At 39.2% G+C, this 15,803-nt stretch overlaps 1 protein-coding gene across 2 annotated transcripts in view; it reads right to left on the reverse strand.

Annotated features, from left to right (window-relative positions):
* RAD54B (RAD54 homolog B) overlaps positions 1-15,803 on the reverse strand; it is a 61,291-nt gene that overhangs the window by 44,717 nt on the left and 771 nt on the right. For both annotated transcript variants that reach the window (XM_031591003.2, XM_031591002.2), the window contains exons 2-3: positions 13,578-13,732; positions 12,750-12,906 (exon numbers count right to left, since the gene is read on the reverse strand). In XM_031591003.2, the coding sequence (XP_031446863.2) occupies positions 12,750-12,906; positions 13,578-13,715 (295 nt within the window). In that variant the 5' untranslated portion in view covers positions 13,716-13,732. The remainder of the gene's footprint in view (positions 1-12,749; positions 12,907-13,577; positions 13,733-15,803) is intronic.

A 15,803-nucleotide genomic window follows, 5' to 3' on the forward strand; every position in this document is an offset into this window, starting at 1 on the left:
AACCAGTACTTTTAAACTCCTAATCCTTCCTTATTTCCCCACACTTTACTCTTTACTACAGTGAAGAGCTGGATGCTGGTGGGTATTTTATTTTTTATTGCATTTGGTTGCTCTTTTGTAAGTACAAGAAATAAAAACCAAAATGGATTATGCCTTAGGAACTTCAGGCTGCTGGCAGTGTTGGAATCCAGGAGTCACAAGAGAGCCCACACTGTGCCCTCATATGTTGGAGCAGCTGCGCACTGCCCAATCTCATGACTTTTTAGTGACAAAAGAAAACAGTTAGGTTGTGTGATTAAAGGCTCCTCCACACAAACACAGAGCAGCACAGATAACCAGCACTGGACAGAGAGACGCCAGTAACCAGAGCAAAAAGAGCAGAGCTCTTGGTCTGGCTGTTGCCATCTCTGCCACAGAAGCACAACTGCACAAGGGCTCAGGAGCGGGGCCATGACAGAGAGCTAACAGGAGAAGCTCTCTAGATCACCTTGCATACATGGGAGGGGGGGTTGTGACAGCCCACTGGGACACGGGACTCATTATGAGCTGACAGAAAGAGTATTTTAGGATTGCTTTAGGAAGGCTTAGTACAGTAAAGAACCAAGAGCAAGAAAAGTGAGGGATGAAAGTGTTTGGGGAAGGAAGAAGCACAATCAAATACTGGGGAAATGGGATAAGAGGGGCCCAGATGCACATCAGCAGGAGTGGCTCAGTACTGTAGTCCAGCCATGCCCTGGGCCTGGTCACTGCTGTTTGTCCTCACTTCTTATTAAACTGCATTTGTAACTACTCTCCTGGGTGAGAGGAATCCTTACTCTTTGTGTTCAAGTGTGCATGGAAGTGCATCCAGGGACTGGAACTGGACCACAGGTTACACACAGGGACCCAGGTGTACAGGGTGCCAGCAAGCAGAGGTCAGAACCCATGCACATTTGCCTTGGTACACGTCTGTGCACAATCCCTGACAAGCACTGAGCCAGAGTAGCCAGCAAATAGGGTAAGAATCTTGCAAGCCACAAACAGGAGTAGGTTTGAGTCTGGCCAGAAGCTGGAGAGACCAGAGAGGCTGTGGGCTGGCTACTGGAAAGGTCATAAATCAGAGCAGCTGCCAGAGACCACTTCGTTTGTGTCTGTGGGGGTGAGGCAGCTGGGAAACCAGGCATGCAGAAGAGTAAGCATCTAGAACTTGTCATAGGAGGGATCCATCCTTTCATCATGGTCAGCCACAGAAGGGAAAAGATGAGGCCTTTGATGCTGCTGCTGTCTGTCTAAGGGCTATGTTTTCTGTGCAGCTGGCCATGTATGTAATGTAGTGCACGCACGTGTCTGTGTGCCTCCTGGGAACAACTACATACCCCCTCACTGTGGGCTGGAGCCAGCCCTAAGATGCTGCAGCAGCCCCTCTTGTGCTCGGCTGCCAGGTGTGGCAACTCCAAGCACAGAACCCTCAAACTTGGTTATTACCACCTGACAGCTTAACACTCACCAACCTTCCACGCTAATACCATTACCGCAAAACACCACCACAATGCTTTCTTTCGAGCAAGTGCCTGAAGGAATCAGTCTGAATTACTTACTGTTCTGCAGGAGTGTAAAATAACCCTTGTAAAAATGAAGCTGGCTGCCAAACAAGATTTTTTTCCTGTTTCTTTTTTATTGGGGAGGGGGGGTTATTTCAGTGGCTTTTGTTTGCTGTTGTTTTTGGTAGTTCTGCTCATCAGCCTAAGGTCACATGGGTATTTGGGTGAGAAATCACAAATCACAGGTGAGAGGGCTGCATATTAACATGACATTCAGACTTCTCCAAAAGGTGTAGTTTCAAGGTGATTACAAACAAAAAGCAAAGTTGCCACAGTCCACCCTTCATCCTATACCATCTACCAACTTATTGCACAACGGAGTGCACACAGCCAATTAGGGAGATGATCCAGCTAAAGACTAAGCATTTTATTTTATTTTTCTGCCAGGCATGCAGCTTAATATTTTGCTTAACTTAAATGTGGGACATTGCCAAAAGTGGAATTTCCTTCTTTCAGCCCTGTTGTGTTTCTGCCCCTTCCCTGTGCCGGTACAAGCGCTCACAAAGTACTGACTTTTATTTGTTTGATTCTTCTAAACAAACCATATTCTTCCCAATTTTAATGTTAGAATTCTTGGTTTTGAAGTAGATGCAATGTTCATATTTGGAAATTCATGAAAAATGGGAGCTGCGAGATTAGATTATTCAAGAACTGAGCAACAGCCCATTGCTAATGTGCTTAAAGTTGTTGGGAAATACTAAAAACTACAGGTAGCATAAATTCAGGGGTTTGCAGCAGAGAAGTCTAGAATAAATACAAAAAAAAAAAAAAAAAAGACACAAATAGTGCTTTCTGGAGAGCTATCAAGAGGTGAATGAATCACAGATAGAAGTAGTTAGGGATTAAAGTAGCCAAACTACTACGATATGAATTGTTGAAAAAGTTCAATGGATCCAGATTTTAGAAGCCAAGTGACAGATGTGGATCACGACCAACAATTGCATCAAGTGGCCCATTTCACTTTAAACATGTAAGAGACAGAAAATCTTATAAAGGATAACTTCTTAAACGAGAGAGAAAAGAGAGGGAAAGGATCCTTTGCCAAACAGAACTGAGGGAGAATACGTCCATTATATTTTCAGGCTTTCTGATCTCTATAAAGTACACAATTAAAAGACAAAAAAAAAAAAAAAAAATTACATGATTAAGGAGGAGACCCCAAAAAGAACATCATGAAAAATGAAGTTTAGAGCAAACTTGAATGCAGTGAATTACACTGGATTAAGACATTCAGGCAGGGACCTCTTAGTGCAAGACATATCAGGTCAACAGATAAATGACTACTGAATTCTGTAAGGGTGCTCTGCTCACAGAGAGGTAGCCCCAAAGTAGGTCTAAAAGATGCCTATTTTTCTTTTGTTTAACACTGTATAGTCTTTTTGTGTTAAACAAAACAAAAGGGGGCAAACTAGCTCTGGAAAGACTGGGTTTGGCATTTGTAGTTACCCAGAAACCCAAGAATCTTAAGAGAACGATTGCAAGATTTGATCCGAAGCTGAAGTGAAACTCTGATACCCCTGTGCTTATTAGAAACTGTAAGAGGATTCGGCAGCTAAGACGGGTTGTGTTACACATCACTGAATATACTGGGGTATACTGGCAGCAAAAATATTTGGCAAGCGTCGAGGCAGTTGCTCACTTGTGCAAATGAACTTGGCAGCTGCATAAGATGACTTGAGAGCGTCTGTGGGTATTAAGGGCTGCAAAAGTTCCATTAGGTCATCCTACAGTCTTCTTTACTGACATGACAGCAAGATTGTGCCAAGTCATTCCATTGGTCTTAAGAGTGTGCTGCAGCAAAGGGTGGGTGAGAAAGTTTTCAGCTCCAAAGGTCTCCCATTGTGACAGCTGTTTGGTGGATAAGCTCCAAAATTAAGACTTGCAGGCATTATTCATTATGGAGAGTTAAGAATGACAAAGTTTTGGGAGCTAAAAAATGCAAGACGACTTCTCCTGGAAGTTACTCTGCTTAAACAGACTATCTCCAGAGTTTCTTGAATTATTTTTACAACATTCAAATTTCGTTTCAGATAGTTTTCTAATTTCAAGCAATTTTATTATTGTCTTCATCAATTTTCACAACATTTTCACCATCAATTTTGCCCTTCCTTGTTCCTACCTTGGCTATACCAGAAGTCCCAGGATCACCCCTTTTCCTTCTCCTTGCGATAATATTTCTAAATATCTCTAAACCTCTGCCCTCCATTTGGGAGATGCACGGCAAGATTGGAAGGGAAGAACAAAGGGAAGCTTTAAGTCTTTTTTCTGCATCTATTCTTGTCATCACCATCTACCACATATCAACTCCTAGCATCTAGCAGTTCTTGCAGCTCCCAGGTACATGCATCACAGAACAAGTCCTGAAAACCCAGAAGTTGATGAAGTAGTTATTACCTTTAGATTGCTCTCTTGAATTATGTATGGGCTACTCCAGAACTTTTACATCATGTAAAATTCCAAGTGTAAAAGCTAACTGTACTTCCATTCCCTCTGCTGATGCTAGGTGTTGCCCCATGAAATGGGAAATACTCAGATGAGACAATTACACCAGCCTTCTCCAAGCCAAATTTTAAAGAATTCACCTCAGTCTGCCATTCCAGTCCACGCATTCAGATCTGTAACCATCCTTCAAAGGAAGTTTAACTTAAAGTTACAGGACTATATATTACAATGAAGTGACTATGTAGCTACGATATAGCACCGTAAATAAACTCTTCACTTTACAAGTAAGAAAAAGGAACAGCATCATTCTTTACAAATTCAGAAATGCCTCCAGTTGTTAATACACACTTGCATTTTCTCTTTTTCATGACTGACCAGAAACAAGCAGCAAAGAAATACAGAAAGGTTTAGAAGTATGATTTCTTTTTAGGACATTTTGCTTAAGTTCTTAAAATCCCATTTGCAAGATAGACTCTACAGAAGCCAAATTTCTGTAATTCTTCCATCTTTTGAAGATTATTCTTTTAAATACTAATCTCAGAATACTTCTCTACTCACTATTCCTACCATTCAACATAGAGCAGCTTTCTCTATTCTTCTGATTTGCTCAAAGTGGCAGTTTTGAGGACCTAGAGATAATTGTCTAACCACTATCATGTTGATTTTAGGAAAGTCTTATTGTGATAAGGCTTCTATTTCAGGGGGAGACTTAAAGTCCAAAGCCAAAAGCTGGGATCGAACTCTGCTGGCATAGCAACAAAGGGCATCCAAACAATGAGCACAGCTACAGAAGGATATGAAGGAACCCAGGCAAAGTCTGTAATAATACTCATTATAGCTCAAAAACACCTTCCATTTCACTTGAATAAGGCATTTGTCCTTTCATCTGATACCTACACTCTCTCCCATCTTCCCTTAAATCCAAATTTGTATCTTATCTAACGGGGACAGGAGGGTGCTGGGGAGAAAAAAACTTTCTGAAAGGTGAGAGTAGAAATGAAAAAGATCTAAGAAATTTAGGATAGCCATGAATTTCTTCTTTTGCCTATCTTCACTCCTTACACACAAAAAGGCTTGATAGTAAATTTTGATAAACAAGAAGTTAAGAAGAAACCACATGGACAGCTTTCCTCAGAATGAATAGAGAAAATGATAGAATCTTTACTGCTAAATCCATCTGTTAAAAATAGTCTCTGGGCAGAGTACTCTTAAGTTCCTTCTTTCAAAAGTTAGAGTACTGGATCAATGTTTTTTCTACATATTCCATATATTTGCATGCAATTCCCATGGAGCCAAATAATAATAAATACATTGGCATAGTAAGTTCATTTTCAAGGCCCATTCCCACCCTGGAAAAGTGAGTTTCCTTTATCTCTGCTGTTTTAACATGAGATCTCTGTGTCTATATAAAAAAAAAAGAGAACTTAGGTCTTTTTTTTCCCTTGTTTACAATTTTTTAATTTTCAGTAACTTAAAACATTGGAAAAAAAAGGGGAAAATGAATAAAAGATGGTTGGATGGTTATCTACATGTAGCACAGCTCTTTTCAATAGCGTACCTATCACTATTCAAAAACAAAGAAACTAGCAATTTTTGTCTCAGAAAAGCTAATGCTGTTCAGTTTAATAGGCAAGTTGTTACTGAAGTGCTTTCACGTTAATCCTTCCAACTGCTTGAAAATTCTCTGATATCATCTACCTAATAAAACCCTGATAGTCTTTATTTTCTGACCATCTAATACCCTTCTAATTTCTAGTTTCCTTCCTCTCTCCTCCATTATCTCCACTGATTCAAACGCATACATTAGAGCACATGTAACTAGGACACAAGAAAAGTATATTTCACTGTCAATTTGCTGCCCTTTTCACAAATGTGTGAATATCCTGGTTATGTCATCTGTCATTACATAAAGTCTAGCTATTCACATGACAGCTAGATACGATCATATCAAGTTATAAATTATGTCATACTAACTGTGGAAAGATCACAAGAGAATTGCGCAAGTCTGGATTTGTTTGACAGCAGCCCATTATACTGCATTGCACATGGCTGCCCCATCCAGGAAAGCAGCTTTGCACTTGCTGAATGTTATATGATACGTTGCTTTTGGAGGTGGAACTGGCGTAGTTTCCTTCCATCCATCTCACACATAGAGGTTTACCTCTGCAACCACAGCACATCTTACTGCTCGACTGCTGGACAGTCCAAACTCAAGATAAGTGACACTGGTTAGGGAGGAGAACTTCTTCAACAGGCTGGTATATCACATCAGCACACCATACTGCTTTCCTTGTGTTCAGTCTGTAGTAGTGCGTCATAAGTTATTTGATTACAGCTACAGTTCAGTAATGCCTTTTTGCCTGAAGACTTTAAAACTGAAGAAGTGAGGGAAGTCGTGGCTGCTGCATTTGGTGCTTCTCAGCACAGAAACAGAAGCCCTTAAATACAGGGTTCTGTTCTGGCCACTACCATAAAGCAGGTGAGGAATGTAGAATAGCAAGGGGGAAGGGATACACTGAAGAGTTATGAAAACAAGCAAGGGCTGCACCAGTTTTATTCAGAGCTGTCTGCAGTAACTAAATGGGCATAGAACCTACTTTGTAGCTTGTGGGAATATTCTGATTTTGAGTAGACAGAGGTGGTGTCACCAGGTGTGTTACTTGTGCTTTGGGAACTTCCTTCTTGATCCTTATGGGTCCCTTCCAACTCAGGATATTCCGATTCTATAATGCCAGCCGAGGGCGTGAGAGTGAAGAATATCCCAAATTTTTTTTCCTTTTTCTTCAATTCTAGGAATTTTGAATACTAAGATTACAGTAGGAAGGTTATTTGGCTAAAACATTGCTTCCTGCTTTGCTACCATACTGTCTGAACGTGTAAATGAAAGCAGTGCATGACCACAGCAAAGGGTTCTCCTCTGAGGAACCCTGAGCATACATAATTAACTGGGGAAGTGCCAAAGAAGGTCAGATGCTCACAGCACAGTAGAGGACATTATCTCACATCACAACAAAGAACAGCAAGCAAAATGTGTCACCATGAGGAGATGACACAGGTCCAACACTGCAGCCCAGAAAACACAGATCATCTAGAATTAAACCACAGAATCCTCAGCAAAAAGCCTGCCTGCAAAATGTTGATTGCTGAATAGTGAGGTACTGGGCCAAAATGGTAACAGTTTGTATGAATACCTACCATGGCTGATGCGTAAGTGAACACTTCTGGAACAGCATCACATCAAGAGATACAAACAATTTCCTCTCCTATAAACTTAATTTAACATCAATCTAATTTTCTTAATCAATCCCCAGGTACAGGTGACACTTTTGCAGAACAGAAACTACGTTGAATTTAGCAAGAGCTGGCCTCTTCACTACTATAGACCACTCTGTCTACCACACTGCGGGGAGAAGCAGTTTATGTTACATAATGGAGAACTGGCAAAATTATATCATTTTGAATACAAGATGGTAACAAAATTTAAGAACATAAAATCTAACAAGAGCAGTGTGGTGATGAATTATTTCAACTGAGGCATCCACTAACATCTTAGCTGTACTAAGGTATACTTAGTTGTTATTAAAAGCTACAGATGCTTATGCAGTGTCTTTTACCCAAAGAGTTAACTGCTTTATCAACTGTTTATAAAAGCATCTGAGGGGCCACTGCACTGCAGCTATACATGCAGCTCTACCACTAATATAGACAGATGGTAAAAATACCCGACTGGAATATCTTTTCCAGTTCAATCTGTAAAGTGCAATAATGGAAATGAAGGAAGCAATAGAAATTACAATTAAATTACAATTACAATGTTTTAAAATGCTGATGGAGACAAACAATCCTATTATGAAAATAAAATTCACTTAAATGAGGAAAAAGTTTTAACATTATAGGCCGACACACTCAGAAGACATTAATATTCCAGGGCAGTTGAAAAATGTACCCAAAACTGTATGCAAATAATAAATACAGTGAATATTATAAGCATGAAAAATATTCAAGAACATTCTGTGATCGTAGAGTGAACGTTTTAATCTTGTTCTGAAATACAGTTACAATCTGTCTGCATTGTTAGTTCAAAGGTAACATTTGAATATGACTTCTGACAAAATTTCTCTCAGAAGGAGCATTAACAGATGTTAGAGGTGGATGAAAGACAAGGTGCTCCTCAGACAAAAATGGAACAAGAGGTGGGTTGTAATAGAATGACAGACTCCTTATGCAGCTTTTCAGTTCACCTATATCAGGTTCAAACAATGGATTCTCAGTGCAACTTGAATGTCATGTCCAAGCACACAGGTGAAAGAGCTATTTGTCTCCACGTGTGATACAGCAAACCCAGAGGGAAACAAGACAGCATTCTTCTAGATTAAAAAGTCCAACAGAAAGTAAACTGAAAACTGATAAAAAGCATAAATTTGATTCATTACATATATAAATATATATGTACATACATGCATAAAATGTGGCATTGAACAAGGTAGTGCAGGTGAGAACCTCAGTTGTGGCCAGTGCCCTTTACTAGCAATATATGTGCACTGATTATCTGCTAGAGTAAAAGTCCAAAAATTTAATCCAGAATACTGAGACACTGAGGGGAGTTCAGTAGAGTTCAGAGATTTGTCTGTCTGTGATACTTCAAACTATTTGTCTTGTAATTGCTTACAGGAGCTCAGAAAGTAGTGAGGACAAGTAGAAGCCAAGGAATTTTAAGAGCCGCAATAATTCCAGACATATAATTTTCAATTTCTGCTATATACTTTTGGAATGGTAAAATAATCTTCATTTTTAAAGAGCATACAGACTTATCCAACTGAATTCTTTGCAGCATGAGAGAAATAAATTGCCTCCTCCCACCACATCTGTTGGCAGTGTCAAATAGTAATATATTCTGAATACAAAAAAAAAAAAAAAAAAAAAGGTACCAAAGTGGTTGCCACACTGTTTGCCTCATGGGAGAGAAAAAAAAATACTGATTCATAAAACTGTAATAAAGTTTATTTTCTTACATTGATATTTACAAAGAAGCATCATTTTTCAGTATTCAGAGCTCATCACAAACATGGTTAGCTGCTTGTTGAACACGTTTCTATAAGCCTGCATCTGAAATATCTTCAAATCCAAACCCTGATACCACTAAAATGGCCTCAAGTTGTGCCAAGAGAGGTTCAGGCTGGATATTTGGAATCATTTCTTCTCCAAAAGAGTGGTCAGGTGCTGGAATGGGCTGCCCAGGGACAGAGTGGAGTCACCGTCCATGGAGGTGTTCAAGAAATGCTTAGATGTTGTACTGAGGGACATGGGATAGTGGGAATTATTGGTGATAGGTGGATGGTTGGACTGGATGATCTTGGAGGTCTCTTCCAACCTTGGTGATTCTATTTAAAAGCTTCCTTGAAATTACAACCCATAGGCAGGTTTCACTCTACAAAAGCTGATACCATTTTATTAAAACCTCTTTAGAAGCTTTTATCTCATGTGATAGAAGTTTAGATTCCTTTTCATTAGTGCGATAATAGGATAGAAGAGAAAAAGCCTAAAAAGCAAATTTTTCTAGGCCAGATATGCTATAATTTAAATGAATGTTATCTAACCAACACCAGGATACTGATACGGTGTGTCAGATAAGTTTCACTGAAAGAATGTGCAGCATTTTTAGGGCTGGGTGAACAGAAATGAGCAATGAACAGTACAGTTGTCCAACTGTCCACAGGTGTTTCATAAGAATTTCAGTGGAAGCTGGAGTATTCATTTACACATTCCACTGCTGTACTAGAAACCCAAACACTGCAGCTTTCAGTGTGATATAAAGTTAACAAACAGCTTATTATCTGTGTTAAACACTATTCAGACAGTAAACCAAAATAATGCATACACAGACTTTTTAAATCTTGAAATTATCTTAATGTCCCTTTAAGAGAGAAGTCTTTTTTTTGACTGCAGATATAATTCCATTACAATAGTAATAATAAACAAATACCAACTCTGGCTTTCACAATTGGTTTCCATTACTTTTGAATTTCAGTTTTGTCAAAACAATTTAGTTTCACACTACAAAAGAGGTTATAGTTTACACAGTCTACAGAATGGCTGTAATGAATAGCAGATAAAAGCAACATAAGTGGCAGAAGCTGTCTTGAAGAATCTATGATATTAAGAAACTGTTTAAGATTTAATGAAGCCTCAATGCAAGACAGTTTCCACGATGCAGCATTTATACCAGCAGTGACTCTAATGACCATAACCAACATTTACTTGTGATATCCCTTTTTTTTCTTTTTTTCTTTTCTTTTTTTTATTTTTTTTTTTTTTGTGCTTTACAAAGAATTGCAGGATTAGCCCCATTCTACAGACACTGAAAGGCTCTGGCACAAAATGGTTTGTTTGGTTACTCAAGCAGTGCAACATCAACAGAAACAGGTCACTCAGTCACACAACTGTTCCTTTTACTCAGGTAATCACAGACACCCCTACCAGCTGTACCTAGAATAGATGATACTGAAAAAGCATTTACTATCTTTTCCACTTATCAATTTTTTTTTGTTGGGAAGATGACAAATTTCCCCCCCCCCGAGGCCACAGGAAGATTATTCTGGAAATAAATCCATTGATTATCCTTCAAGTGCACTGTTAGATAGAATCAGCAGACAAATTTTTGCAGATGTATCTACTGGGAAGCAGGATCACTCAAAGAACCTGTCCTATACACACTGAAAATTTTCTGCAAGCATGAGCATCATAGGAACAGCTGGAAGTTACAGCACACTGCAGATAAACACAAAACCCATAGAACCAGAGGGACTTAATACATAGAAGACTGGTAAATCTTCCCACATTGGCTCTGCGAAACAGAGCACTCTGAGTCACGCAACATAATTATGGCAGTATCTCCTCAGGGCTATCACATGTGACCAATCAACATCATTTTCTGAGGGTTAAATCCAACGAGAAGAGTCCATTGGAGTCAACAAAGTTGTTGCCTACTTGGGTATGGAACTTATAAAATGTTAGAAAGAGCATAAGGGGATTGCACAAGACATGATAATGAGATTTTTAAGAGGAAAAAAACAAGACAGGCCAAAGGGAAGGATGAAGGTGGTTCAGGAAGAAGCAAGTGTGGAAAAAAAAGAAAGAGAAAAAGCTTTAAACAGGTGACTGGTCAGTATGTTTGTCCACCTGTGCTCTGCACCCTGTCACCACAAGCTGTCTCATCTTATGAAACTACATTTCAATATATTTCCTGGGTAAAGGGACTCTTATTAAGTGTACATAAATGCACATGGAGTTGTGCATGCTAGAAACAGGGGCTGGACCGCACACAGGTGCTTATGCCCCTCTGACCTGAAGTGCCACCAACTGGCAAATCCACGTGTATTGCGTGGTGATGCCAGTGTGTGATCACTAGCAAACATCAAACGGGACTAGCGGACATACAGGAAATGAGGTTTGGGTGTCAGGTTTTGGAGCAGCTATGAATCTGGGCCAGATTATGCAGAAACCAGAGGGTCTGCAAGGTGGCTACTGAGGGACCAGAAAGTACAAATGAGTACTGGAAAGAGCAGGATATCTGAGGGGAGTGACTACTGGTTGGCTGGCCACTATTAAGTCTGGACTAGGTACCAGAGTGTCATGTTGATTTCTATGCATCTGTTGTGAACAAGGCAGCTGGCAGACCAGGAGATACAGCAGCCAGGTGTCTAAGGCCATGTATTGGAGGGATCTGTAGTGTGTTTATATGAGTGCAGGTCTGAGAACCAGCAACATGACTGAGGCCTTTATGGTTCACATGCCCAGGTAGACAGAGGGTATTTCAAGGGAGAGAGAGAAAGGATTGTGTAGAACTATCCTAATTATCAAAGTAATTAGTTCTGAAGAGAAAACAGCGAATTAACAGCAAGATAGATGTTAATATGCATGAGTTGGCTCCAAGATGAATGATTTTTATCCATCAGTGCAAGTAATTCAGGTAAAGTGCAATGCTTCTCATATGCATTTGGCAGCAGAGCTAGCAAACCTGCATTCATGCACATCTGTGATCATGGCACATGAAGAATAGAAAAAGAATATACACAGTTCCGTGAAATCAGTCAAGTCCATCAAAGTGCATTTACTACATTTCAGATACGTCACCAACTTTGCAGTGCTTACTACCTAGCTTTTGAGAGGAATATTCATTACCAGGGTTAAAAAATTAATGAATGGTACACGAGTGAGCACAGCCTGTCCTAGTTACATGAGAGTTAATAACACATGCTTGAACCTGAACGGCCACCAGAGACACTGTCATCAGATAAGATCTTACAATGAAGAAGCCCTCATGGATTCTGAAAAGTGTGAATTCAGTCAGTATCATTTGTATTCTTTGCATGAGACCAACAAAATATCCAGACTGCAATACTCTTATAAAAATTAGGGAATCCCAACTCTTTTTATGATATTACTCTCAATTAGAGCAAATTGACTATAAGTACGCTTATAGAAGACATACCTGAATAGCAGCACTACCAATTAATTGGCTTGTAAAATATCAGCTTTTTTTCCTTTTCCATTTAAGAGAATTGCTTAATGCTTGTTGCTTTTGCACTCTGTCCAGCAGAACAACAAGTAATGCTCCCATTGCACAAGACATAAGTATTTCATAAAAGTTTAGAAAGCAGCATACCAGATATAAGCTTTTAAATTCTCACACAACTCACAGCATTAAGTAGGAAAAGTGTATCTTACCAGCTTTGGGTACATTCTGTGTTTTCATTTCCAACTTGCTGCACTTACTAGTGCTGTTCCACACTTTTGTAGACTTTACTTTTCCAGATGACTCAACAGACTTATTCTCACCGAACATTTCAGAAAACAGTGAAACATTTCCATGTTTTTCACCTATCTGCAAAAGAGAAAGAAGTTCAGGACAGCATTTCCTTCAGGCAGTTGAAACGAAACAGAAAAGAGAACAACAAGAAGAGATTTCAGTAGTTTGATAATGAGGATTATGTGTCTATCTACACAGATATATACATTCCCACACAAATATATACCCTCCCATTTTCAGAACATTAAGTGCATGATCACAAAACCAAATGCCATTCATGCAGTTAGCTTTTGAGCTGCATTTAATAAAAATTTCCAAAGATAAAATTAATAAAAATTCTTTTTTTGGCCAATACTATAGATTTCAGAGAAAGTTCCTTACAGCAAAACTGTGACTGAATGTATTGGCATTTAATTAATAAATGCCTTGTTTTCTAATCTGCTTTTGCCAAAGCATTACAAACCACTGAACTCAACAAAGTCCAGGCCAATACACCTCAGTTGCATTAAGAGTTTGGGCTCAGTACTGATTCCCATTATTTATTTCAAAAATATATTCCTGTGTGCACTTCACAGAGTGAAAGACACCCACCCAAGAGGTAGATCAAATTTAGTAAGTGCAAAGTTATCAAAGCCTAAAAGTACTCATGATCTAAACTGGGACTATACGCGGTAAGCCCAGATGCTTCCTTTTATTAACAATACTGCAGGAACACATGTAATTTTCAGCACATTCTTCATTTTTACCTCCTTTAATTTCATGTCTTGGTCCATTTCCTCAGTTTCAATCTTGGGACAAACTGCATTACTTTTTCCTGGTGGTATAAACCTTGGCTTTTTGGCTACTTTTCCTAGCACTTGACTTGGAGCTGCTGATCGCCTCATATTTAGTTTGTACCACTCTGGAAGGAATAAAGCAAGTTAAAAAAACATAGTCAGAAAATGCTTCAGATATGGAAATGCAGCCGTAATGAAACATACAAGTAGGCTTTTAAAAAAGTAAACAAACAAAGAAAGCTTATGTGGCATAAAATATTTTCAAATGACATTTTTTATTCACAAGCATAACAACTTAAGAGAAAGAAAAAGAATTGCAACATTTTAAGTACAAAGAACGACTGCAATTTCTGCAGCTTCTTTTTTCATTTGGAAAGCAAGTAATGCAGTTCTCAAGAGCAGGAAATGCTCTGGAGACAATCAATACAAGGCTTTTTATCAAACTTTCAAATTGCTCTTAACATAGATTGATATAAAAGAATCAACTACTCCAAACACTTAAAACATAATTTTGAAAAACCTAATATTAGTAAAATAATGAATGCTGAAGTTCCAGTTCCTATCTGGGAGTAACATTTTGCATTAAACAATCTATTATATTTGTAATTCCGACACACAGTAAAAGATTAGAATTCAGTTGAGATTCTGTCTCCATATTACATTTAACTGAAGAGTGGAAGGAATGTACTATAGGTTTTCCCTCAAAATGCAAGGCCATTATTCTTCTAGCCATGCTCAGACAAAACTAAACACACACCAAAGTTACTATGGCAAAGGATGCTTGCAACCACTGCAATAAAATGTTCTAATCTTAATACTTAAATTAGTAGAAACAACAAAAAAAGAAATCAAATGGAGTAACCCAGAAGCTCAAATGACAAAAACAGTGGAACAGCAATTAATTGAACATACTTTGGTTTAATTCTGCATTCATACATTATTATAATTGATTCTCTCCCACCTCTAATTATTAGGTAAGAATATGCCATTAAAGCAATTACAGACACAAATACCTCTATCCTCCTGAAAGCACTTTTGCATCCCATTCCAAGAGGCACTGAGTTCCTGCACTTTAATTTTTACACTGCTGTGCACTCCAGTGGCGTACCAGGGCACAGCAACCTTTCTTTTCAAGATTTGCACACAACCAGCAGCAGAGTACTACTGAAACACTTTGCAGACATTAGACACAGCTGATGGTACTCCTTTATGTCTGGGACATGCAAACGCTGACAGTACTGTTCTTGTCTCTGTACTATGAACGATGACACATACATGATGCTGTTAGACATAAACCATAATGGTAAGGATCAACCATAGTGTAGGACCAAGGTAGGTATGGCTACATCAAGGAATACCTCCACATTCCAACTATTTCCACCAAACATTAAACATGCTCTTTCCAATGAGACAACCAGCACTAGACAGAGCCACCCTGCAGCTCCAGGGAAGCTGCAGGAGGTAATGAGAAAAGCTCTGCTCCTGCCTTTGTGAGCCATCTGGCCAGACCAGAGTAAGCATCCCATGAAACCACAGCCTGCAACAACGTCTCATCACTGCACCTGTTTCTGCAAGCACTGAATTCAGCAGTATGTTTCTCCTTAAAGATATCTTAACATCTGCATTAAAATGAAACACGCATGCAAGAGGTATTTCAAAATCAAAGAATCACAGAATCATAGAATGGCCTGGGGTTCAAAATGACCACACGCCATTAGCATTTTCTATTTGTTGTAACCAGCTTTTGAGATACTGAGATTTCTAAACAGAGAAAACACTGATTTTTGTTCTCCACCTTTGCATATCTTCAGTGCAAGTTCTAGACACCTGTCTGGATATTATTCTGAACATCTACAGCAGCAAAAGTTTCCCAAACAGTTTCAGAGAAAGCAGGCTAAACAGTAGCCTAAAAGTATTTTCAATTTCCATTATGTCTCCCAGGTTCATAGAATGGCCTGGGTTGAAAAGGACCACAATGATCATTGAGTTTCAACCCCCCTACTATGTGCAGGGTCGCCACCACCAGACCAGGCTGCCCAGAGCCACATCCAGCCTGGCCCTGAATGCCTCCAGGGATGGGGCATCCACAGCCTCCTTGGGCAACCTGTTCCAGTCCCTCACCACCCTGAGTGAAAAACTTCCTCCTAATATCTAACCTAAATCTCCCCTGTCTCAGTTTAAAACCATTCCCCCTTA

Source organism: Phasianus colchicus, chromosome 3 (assembly GCF_987193195.1).
Source record: "Phasianus colchicus chromosome 3, bPhaCol1.hap1.1, whole genome shotgun sequence".
NCBI classification, from domain to species: Eukaryota; Metazoa; Chordata; class Aves; order Galliformes; family Phasianidae; genus Phasianus; species Phasianus colchicus.